The sequence below is a fragment of the Cicer arietinum genome, chromosome 5 (genome assembly GCF_000331145.2).
Source record: "Cicer arietinum cultivar CDC Frontier isolate Library 1 chromosome 5, Cicar.CDCFrontier_v2.0, whole genome shotgun sequence".
Classification (NCBI taxonomy): Eukaryota; Viridiplantae; Streptophyta; class Magnoliopsida; order Fabales; family Fabaceae; genus Cicer; species Cicer arietinum.
This window is the reverse complement of record NC_021164.2, coordinates 77,337,005-77,347,841: the sequence shown is the minus strand read 5'-3', so window position 1 is coordinate 77,347,841 and position 10,837 is coordinate 77,337,005. Positions and strand designations below refer to the sequence as shown.

Here is a 10,837-nt window from a genome sequence, read left to right as displayed (position 1 = left end):
TGGTGGGGTTTTGGACCTCTCTTTAGTAATTAATCTTTGTTCTTAGTTTTCTAATTTGGGTAGTATGAATAACTTAACATATTTTAGCTTTTTCAAAAAAGATAAATGTTTCTAGTAGTGGGAAAGAGAGAATGATGCATGTGAATAATGCATTCATCTAGTTATCGTTGTGATAAGAAAAATATTCATGGACACCTCTATATTTGATGAACACTTAAAGAAATAGTCATTTAATATATATAATCTGTTGATAAAGTGATATGAAAAAAAATTTAAATATTGGATGAAAATAAAGAGCTTTACAAATATAAGTGCATAATCGAACCCAACAATAATCTAGATGAAATGTGCACTATGTTGTTGTAGTCACGCACACCTCAACTCAATAATTCCTTGTACCCTGCACTGCACGCCAATTAATTTCGGGTACTTCCTTTTTGCAATTCCAGTTTTATTATCTGATCGGTTTTATAATCTTGTTAATAGATTATTATTCAAAAAGAAATTGTGATGGGAAATGAAGTTTTGTTCATAGAAGTATGAACCATGTACAAATTAGCAAGACCTATAAGTGGTTTGTTTGTTCCGATAAAAAAGAAATTGGTTTGTTTCTTTGTGTTTTAGTTTCTCAAATTTTTAATTTTTTAAAACATATTATTAGAATGTTACAAATGATATGTGATAATTTTAAAGTGTTAATATAATTAAAATGTTAATTTTATTATATAATATTTTTTAATAATAAAGAGATTGAATAGAGAGAATATGATAAATTTAAAATATATTAATTATCAATATAAAATAATTTATAATCAGATTTAATAAAAATCTACTTTTTATTTTATTTTATTTATTTTATCTTATCACTACTTTTGTAAGTGCAGTTTTAAACTAGGAGTGTGATATGAAATCATGATAATCTCTTAATCAAAAAGATGTCAATGTGACATGTTAACCAACCTCTACATTTCACAATTGGAATAATTGGTTTGTTTTGTTAGATTGTTTTCTTTGTCTGTTACTATATCATCATCCACCAATCTAAAAAGGTGAGTTCTTTGATAAGCATGAGAAAAAGTGGGCATAACCTATAAGATAAAATTATCTCAAATTTTAAATTACATAATAAACAATTTTTTGATTAGTTGTTGAATATTAAACGTAACAAAAGACTACAATATGTGAGTTGTCACCATCTAAGAATTTAAAAAAAATTAAAGGTAAAAGAAAGAAGGTTTTTTCGAGATAAATGTTCATATATATCTTTAGGGTATTTATTAGTTTATTAAAGATAAAATTTTGTATTAAAAGTTATATATTTGTCTTTTTTAAAATTATGTGTTCCAATTTTAAAATATATTTATTATTTATAAAATCTTTAATGTGTATTCTTAAGATATGCCTCAGCATTACTTTTTTGAAGTAAAACGAGGGAGGTTTGGTTTCTATCTATTTTAGTTTTCATTTATAATTATCAAAAGATGAGATGATTTTTTTTATAGTGGTTTTAATTTGAAGATTTGCAAATCTCTTAGCTCATAAATGTATAATTGCATTTTAGGTGATGATAATGGCAGTGTGATTATTGATTAGAGAAGGAAAGGTAGCAAACGAGTTGTGTGTTCCAAGGGTTTGAACAAGAAAGCTGAAAATTGTGTCAAATGGCTGAATAATAGGAGACAAGGCAAATTCTGTTCCTTTGAAATTGAACCTATACTGCCCTATGAGAGAAAAGGAATACTATGCTGCTCAAAAGCCAATGGGGCACGTAGTACGGACACTATTGACTTTTAAATATTTCTACTCCCTTAGTACAATATACGATAAATAAAAAATGTTTAATTTTTTCTATCTTAAATTATTTATTATATTAATTTGGATGAGATGATTAGATAAAGCATTTATTATGATACGGAGGGAGTACAGTTTGTGAAAAAGTTTGGGGTGGGTACCTAAATTGCTTGGGTTGGTTTGGTACCCATTGATTCACCGTTTCCTTACATCTTTATTGCAAAAAATGGATTTTGTTAAACGAAACATTGGAAATTGCGGGGATGCTTCGTTTTCTACCTTAATTCATTTTTACAAATATCATGTAACTAATAGAAGTTGTTAAATTAAAATGATTTAGATAAATAAAAATGAATTAGAGAGAAAGGGGGACCAAGATGTTGTTTGAAATAGCAACAAGGGGGAGGGAGGGGGGGGTGTAAAACGAAAATAGGTTGGGTCCCTTAGATGTCCTTGAGGCACTAAAAAAAAGTCCTAGGGTCTGTAATTTGTCCCTACAACCCCACATGACTCTGTTTCTCTCTATCTACCACTTTACTATTCTGCCTAAGCCAACCTCTAACCTCTTATGATGATAAATAAATACCCACCACCTTCTCTTTTCACCTTCACAAAATCAATAAAACTTTCTCTCACTCAATGGCTTTAAGAAAATCAACTAAACTTCCTCAAACACCACTAATTAAACAAATCCTTAAAAGATGTTCGAGTTTAGGGAAGAAACATGGCCTTCGTTTGGATGTTCCTAAGGGTCATTTTGTTGTGTATGTTGGTGAAAATAGAAGCAGGTACATTGTTCCAATTTCTTTCTTAAGTCGACCAGAGTTTCAAAACCTTCTCCATAAAGCTGAAGAAGAGTTTGGTTTTGATCATGATATGGGTCTCACTATTCCATGTGACCAACATGTTTTTGAGTCTCTTACATCCATGCTCAGATGAAAACATATTCACTTTATTCATCCTTACAAATTATCTTTGTAATGTGATGGAACTATTTTTAGATTTTTTCTATTTTCTTTTTTTTTTAGGGAGAAAGATGAAGAAAAAAAAATAGATGAAGCTGCTTCATTGCTTCTCTTACTTTATATTTTTCTCCCTTTCTATATTTATATATATATATATATATATATTAATTCATGTATGTATGATGAGGTAACTATTTTAGAGAGACTCCAACCTCAAGAAATTTCCCCACGAAATAATTAATGTTGTGGGTTTAGAATATTGTAAATCTAGTGGAAATTAAGGAGTATGTTTTTCCGATGAAGCAAATGTACCTGTTTGAGGAACTAATTTAAAAGGATATATATTATTTCTTTTTGTTTTGTGGTCTATACATATTAAGATTTAGTGACAATTAAATGTCCTATAAATGTCAATAATATAACCTTTTAATCTTTATTAAAAAAAATATACAATCTTCTAATCCCGTAAAAAATTCTATAAATCTTGGTATTGTGATCTACGATGTGATGTTTTAACCCACATATATTAAGAATACGAATATTAATTGCTAATAGTCTTTTAATTTTAATCGCGAAACATAAATAAAGAGACGTATAACAAATACATCCAGGGTAATAGTCTCTTGATTTTTTATTTTAATCGTGAAACATAAATTAAAAGACGTATAACAAATACATGATGGATTATGATCTTTCTTAAACCGATATTTCTATTGAGATACTTTTTAGATGGAAAAAAAAAAAACTATATGTTTTATCTGTGACAACCGAGTACTAGAGACATATACAACAATTAAGTTAGAACTTTTGAGGCTTTCTTAAAAATTTTGTTGCGACTAATTCAATCAATTGTTATAATATTTAATATTATTGTAAATTCAATACAAATTTTTAAGATCACACGCATAGAATAATTAATTGGAAAAATGATATTTTAATTAAATTATATTAAATAAAAATATAGAGAAAATTAAATTTGTAGTATAAAGATAAATTAACCTATTAAAAAAGTATAATATGTAATAGAAATAAAATAAGATACATTTTCTTAAGTGTTTCTTGTATTATTCTTAATTTAAATATATGTATAATTTTCGATATTTGATTTCTTTAAATCCATATATTTTATTAAAATTTGTTATAAAAAGAAAAAATGTCTTATCAATATTGTGAATCTAGTGAAAGAGATTAAACTATTACAACATAACAAATTTTAAATTTGAATTCTCATTGTCAAAGATGTCTATATTTACTGTCAAAAATATATCAAATAAAATTATTTCAACAAAGAAATCTATAAAAAAAATTGTACTTTCTATATTAAAAATATTACGAAAAACAAATAAAGAAAAATCACCTAAATTTTATTGTGTATAATATTGATTAGAAAAATATGATATTCAAATCTTTACTTTAGAAGTCATAATCACACTCCCAACAATGAAGAGGATAAAAATTACGATATCAACTCAATGTAAAAATATGTAAAAATTTTGAGTCTAGTGACAATGTACGGAAAGCGTAAAACGTTACACACATGTTTTCAAGTGTAAATCTCATCATGCTTATGGTTATAAAAATATTTCAGAAAATAGTATAATAAGCATTTAATTTATATTTTTTATATTGTCAGTCAATTGAGAAATAATATTTTGTATATTATGAATAACTTAACTTTTCAAAGATAATTATATTTTTCATGAACAAATTAATAAGATATTTGTGATGTCACACATATTCGCAATTTGTTTTTATTAATATTGAAGGTTGAACGAGATTAATATTAGTTTGAATTGAAATGGTTTAATATAATTAGTTGATATTTGAACAATCTAATTAGGATGGACAAACTAATTAATAACTTACATCGACCAAGTTCAATTCAAACTAATATTTGATTATGGGGTAATCAACTGGTAAAAGGCTACAATAGGTATAATAAAAAGACAATTTGGGATTGTGACCTCAAATGAGATAGAAGACGGTATCTAAGAGTTTCAATCCAAGTACTTAAATTGTTATATGATGGAAAAAGTATCAGGTGAGGCTGGTTCTGGAAATATTGTCATACCAAAAGATCATCTCCAAAAACATCCCCAACATATATAGCTAATAAGAATAAGATATGTCTCACATTTCAAGCCACTAAAACTTTTTTTGCTACACCACCCAGCCACTAAAAGATTGAAAGGCTAATTGGTGTTGGAAACTATAAGTGGCAGTAAAAATAGTGTTAAAATTTTATAAACTAATAAATGTATTTATAAAATTATAACAAGTATTTGTTATTTATAAATGAGGCTAAATACATTAAGTCATCGAAAGTTGAGAAGTGAAATCTCCACATCATACATCAACAGCAAATATAAAATAGGAGTGGTAATATACAATTGGCAAACAAGAGTGGAAACAATAGGTAAACATGGATCAGAAAGCAATTATAATCGATGAATCAAATCAGCTGTACCAATCCTCTTCTAGGAAAGGTTGTCTTGTATCCAACAGTTATAGGCATTAAAAATTAAATTGTAATTTAAAGACATATAGTTAGACAATGAATGGAAATCAAATTACAAGAAAATTCTGAAATAAAAAGAACATCACATAGGTAAATTTAGAATTAAAGAATATAGTTCCTTTCATCAATCCTACTTCAATTGATTTTCTTTTTGATTTACCACCAACTCCTATAGAGAATGCTCCTACCCCTAGCTTTTTACCATAACTCCCATTTTAAAAATCTGTCACTCCTTCTCCTTCACCCATTACCACTACACCACACCCAATTCTGATCAGAAAGTCTACCCGACAAGTTAAACCTCCATCATATCTTAAGGACTTTCATTGTGAACTTTTGGCCGGTAAGAATCCTAATCTGCATGTTTCCCATTTGTACGGTTCAGGTATTCTCTATCCTCTTTCTCAATTTATTTCCTATGATAATTTATCTTCTTCTCATAGATCTTGCATCTTAAATATTTCAACGGTTAAGGAACCATCTAGCTATACAAATGCTATTAAAGATAAAAATTGGAGGCAAGCTATTCAAAATGAGTTGGATGCTCTTGCTCATAACAAAACTTGGGAATTAACTACCTTACCTCCAAATAAATCTGTTATAGGTTGTAAATGGATTTTTAAACTCAAGTTTCACGTTGATGGTCCTATTGAGCGTTATAAAATATGTCTCGTGGCTAAGGGTTTCAGTTAAACCGAATGACTTGATTATCTATAAACTTTTAGTCCGGTCTTAAAAATGACTACTTTTCACTTACTTTTATCTATTGTCGCTTCTAAAAATTGGATGTTATTTCAATTAGATATTAACACATCATTTTTACATGGTGATCTAGTTGAAGATGTTTATATGAAACTACCTATCGGTCTTTCCGTTTCTAATAGAAATCTGGTTTGTAAACTTAAAAAGTCACTTTATGGATTGACATGGTCAACAACAAATATAAAACATGATTAACATGGTCAACAACGATAATATAAAAAGAAGAAGCAAAACCACATTCAACTAACATATGTGCATATTTACTCGTTTCATGTGGTGAAAAACAGATAGTCGCAACCCAAATCGGACTTCAAAGCAGTGCACAATGTCTTTTAAAATAGCCATGATATGAGGGTCATTCCTATGACCTTGATCATATTAAAATGAGAGAGTGAATGTGTTTCAAAAGTAATTTTTTACATACGAAGATCACAGGCCAACAAGATGCCACACTTGAGTGTCCACATCTCAACGAATATAGAACTATTAGATTCGACCTTGCAATAGAAACATGTAATGAAGCAGCTATTGTGATCTTGAATTAATTTGCCGCAAGCAGAAGCACCATTACTAGTAGAAAGAGCATCATCAATATTCACCAAAAAGAGGTTTTGACCAAAATGAAGAGTGACGAAGATTAATGTTGCTCAAACATTGTTGGTGGAGACAAGTATGGATGAACTCCACTTGATTAATAATCTGATACCAAAAGTCTCTTTTAAGATATTGAATTCAGAAAAAATCAAAAAGTTACGATCTTTTCAGAAGATACTACTACACAAAATATGAGGGATTGCAAGGGGCCAAACCAATATCAAAGATAATCCAAAATGCTGGTTTTAAAAAATAAATAAAATAAAACATCTCTCATGAGAATGATTGGTCACGAGTAAAGAAGCTTAATTTATTAAAAAGTTGAACTTTGCTAGAATTAGAAGTTGATTTGTCAACATTAATTCACTGTCCATTGACAAATCAAGGAATGAACTTTATAAAAAAAATTGAAAAGCTAAAAATACAATTAATAATTTATATTGTATTAAAATTCGTAGATTATCAAAATCTCAGCCATTACTTAGTTTTTCAATTTACGGTTATAATTACGTATTTTTTGTTAACAATTATCAAATATAAGTAAAAAAAATAAAAAAATAATATATTTTATTTAAAATTCAAACCTGATATATCACATATTCAACCATTCAATTTACTTAAATTTCATTAATAGATGACCTTTTAAACTTTTTTCTTTTGTTATAGTATTTATTTATCTAAAATTGGAAGGTACCAAAGTTAAGCACGGAAACCATACGAAAGATTAGAATTTAAAGAATGGGTCACTTAAAGTATAGGACCACATGCACATCACCCTCATACCTTCATATGATTTGCATTGGACAATATAACTATTACTATCTGTAACTTAACAAATAAACGTCGTTTTCTTATCATATATATATGTAAGTGATCTTCATTCTGGATTTAAATCGCTGCTAGTGGGGGTCCCCAATATGTGTATCAATCCTGGCCAGAATATATTAATTGTTTGTTTCATGAGAGGTTTTCATTAAAACCATCTTTTTTTTACTTTGACATTATTGGTCATTGTTTGATTCAATAAGCCTTGTTATTTTTGGTTGATTAATACATATTCTGCATTACATGTCGATAATCCATTCCCCAACCGGTACCCAAAAAAAATAAGCAATCAAGTGGGTTGATGCACCTTGAAATATTAATAATAATAATAATAATTTGGTTGGGGATCAAAGAATGGCCTAGTGACCGTGAAATGAAGGAAAATATATACTACATATCTCTCAACAATATAAGACAATTTCCTATGTCGATAAATATATTGTATTTGTATTACTATTTCATTCTTTTTTTATTTAAAAATTATTTATTTATTTAAATTGCTAAAGTACATTATAAATAGCACAAATTTAATGTCATTAAAAATATTTACTTACTTAACTCACCTAACTTTTTAGCATTGGATTGGGATTTTAAACTTGTCAACCAATTTTGACCTACCTTGTTGAACCCTCGTTTAAAAGAAATTCAAGTTTTCTCAAAATAAGTTTTATCATCAACTATTAGTTTTAATATTTTTAACAAGAAATACTTATGAAAGAAAATTATAAATTATTTTGTATTGGCTATATATTTTAGAACAAATTTTGTTTTTGTTTTTATATAAATATTCTTAAATTTTTTATATTTAAATGCCTAAAAATGGATAAATAAGTTAAATATCAACTAAATATTGTATAATAATGTTAGTATTTGTTACGATCTCAAACCATATTTTTGAAGTATTGTTTGATTTAGGTTGTGTATAAGACTTTACAGATTTATCCTTAATAAAAATTATATCAGTGGATAGAGGAGTAGGGATATTGTTTTACAAACTACTCTTAACTTTGATTTATAAGTAATGTGAAATTTTTTAGTGTATCGCAACAATATTCCCCTTTGATTTCCTCGTGCATGACTTAGACCCTCGTTATCCATATATGGTGCCACTGATCAGTGATGGACCTAAGGTGGTGGTAGGAGGAACAAAGTACGATTGTAGAAGGTACATCTTCTCTTAGATGGAAGTGATATATTTACAAACACTTTGAAACTCAAGTTAAGGTTCGAGTTAGTAAAGTGGTAGGTGTTAGAATTGCATAGCTTATTTGGTCGGTGTTGCTTTTTTTATAGACGAAAATAGGTCAAATCTTTTAGTATTCAATAAGAGAATCTTGACGTCTTTCTCATGATTAACATTAATGTATATTTTGTTTGTTACAAAACAACAATACAATATGATCTTATTGAGAGAAAGCGTGCATCTTAAGTTTAGTGGACTCAATATTATGACGAGTTAAGTTGGAGTCTAAGCCTATTCTTGATTGGTAGTGAAAGAAAGAAAATATAATTAATTTTTATCATTTTTGGTTTACAGTCTTTGGATTTATTTCACACAATAACTTTATAATCCTACCTCAATAGTTTATGTTTGTTTTGCTTGGTTTCACGATCGTGAGAAATAAAAGTAATACTGACATATAATAATAATTTTGATATATTTTGATTATAATAATTAAAATTAATTCTAATTCTAGACTTTTTCTAATTTAAAATTAGATATATATATATATATATATATAACTTTTAATTCAAAACATAATAAAAATAATTTTGAAATGTTTTGATAATATCAATTAAAAATAATTTTAATTCTAGAATTAATTCTATTTTAAAATTAAAATTTATAATTCTAACCTCAAATATGATTTTTTTATATAAAAATAAATATTATATAATATTTAACTCACTTTTAATTAAAATAAAATATTTTAACCGCATTACCTAACATACATGTAATTCTGAAGAGGAAAAACAATGGAAGTTGTATTAGGTGTTGGGGCCAATGTTGTGTATGTGGAGTAGGCTCTTCCAGCATGGCCCAAAAGCGAAACAAGAAAGAGTTCATGGTGGTTGTGTCATGTTTCGGTGCTCCCCAAACACGGGTACAAGATTCTTTAATCTTTTGTAAATTGATTCAATTAATTAAATAGGTTATTGGACCAAAAAGTTATTATCGAGTTCACGAATTTGTTAATAATTTGTAATTAAATTTATAAAATAAAATGTTTAGTCACTGAAACTTTTAAATAATTTACAATTAGATTCATAAATATAGGACTTGATCAAAATTAATCAAAAGTTTTTTAAAAAATAATTAAAATTATTCAAAAGTTAATGAGCCTAATTACAAACCATTTAAAAATTGAGGAGCGATCTAATTATTTTATATTAATTTAAAGTGTAAGAACATTATTTAAAAAAAAAATCAGGTTAAGAGATTCAGGAACAAATATTTTTAGTTAAAAAACAATTTTAATTCAAAGTAATTAAATCAAAATTATATAGTATCCATATACATTGTTTCTTTTTTGTGAGCAACAAGGGCTAAAACCCCATAACAAACCTAAAAACTATTTTTGATGCCGTAGTTTCTTTTCCAATTCTGGCAAAGTAATTTTTTCCCCATTTCTCTATCTTAAAACATTTATTTAAAATTTGTTTTAAGAGTTCAAAGTGATAGACTTTATACTCTTTTGACTTTTTCATCTATAAATGTTTGATATGTATTGACAATAATTTGAAAAAGTCAAAAGAAGATATTAACTTATAAACTGCAACGCACAAGGAATACCTACAAAAGAGATTTTAATTGAGGAATCTAAAAAAATATGTTTAGAAAAATAAAGTAGCTGTGTGTTTTTCAGATAGTCAAAGTATAATTTAATCTAATAATAGTTGTTATTGTTGTTGTGTGTTTTTCAAATTGTCAAAATATAATTTAATTCAATAACAACTAATTTTTCTTTAACACCTTTGATACCTCGATAAAGGTAACAAATGTGTCATAGAATTTATGTCCAAACACCTCTGAACAAAAATTCGTAATTCACTGTGGTAGTTTATTTAGAGCAATTTTAAACAAGTTGGCATGTGAAATATACAATTATACTCCCAACACATTAAAGATATTAAGTAAAATTAGCTAGCTATTTACCATGATCATTATTACTCTTTAGTATAATTAATTAGTAGTTATTTAAAATAAAAGAGGGAGTTCATTTAAAAACAAAAAACAGAGGGAGTATTTGACATCATCACTAGAAGTTTTCCACACAAAAATTCACTAGAAGAAATAAATATATATTGTAACTGTTGGCATCCATTTGAACAATCTTATACTGAAAGGTTCCCTTCCCTATTCATTCTTGCTCGTAAAGAA

General features: G+C 27.2%; 1 protein-coding gene across 1 annotated transcript; it reads left to right on the top strand.

Annotated features, from left to right (window-relative positions):
* The first annotated feature begins 2,281 nt into the window (after positions 1–2,281).
* On the top strand, positions 2,282–3,125 carry LOC101510386 (auxin-responsive protein SAUR50). The gene has a single exon (XM_004500893.4). It carries the CDS (start codon positions 2,431–2,433, stop codon positions 2,728–2,730), a length of 300 nt encoding a protein of 99 aa, XP_004500950.1. The 5' UTR covers positions 2,282–2,430; the 3' UTR covers positions 2,731–3,125.
* The last annotated feature ends 7,712 nt before the right edge of the window (positions 3,126–10,837 follow it).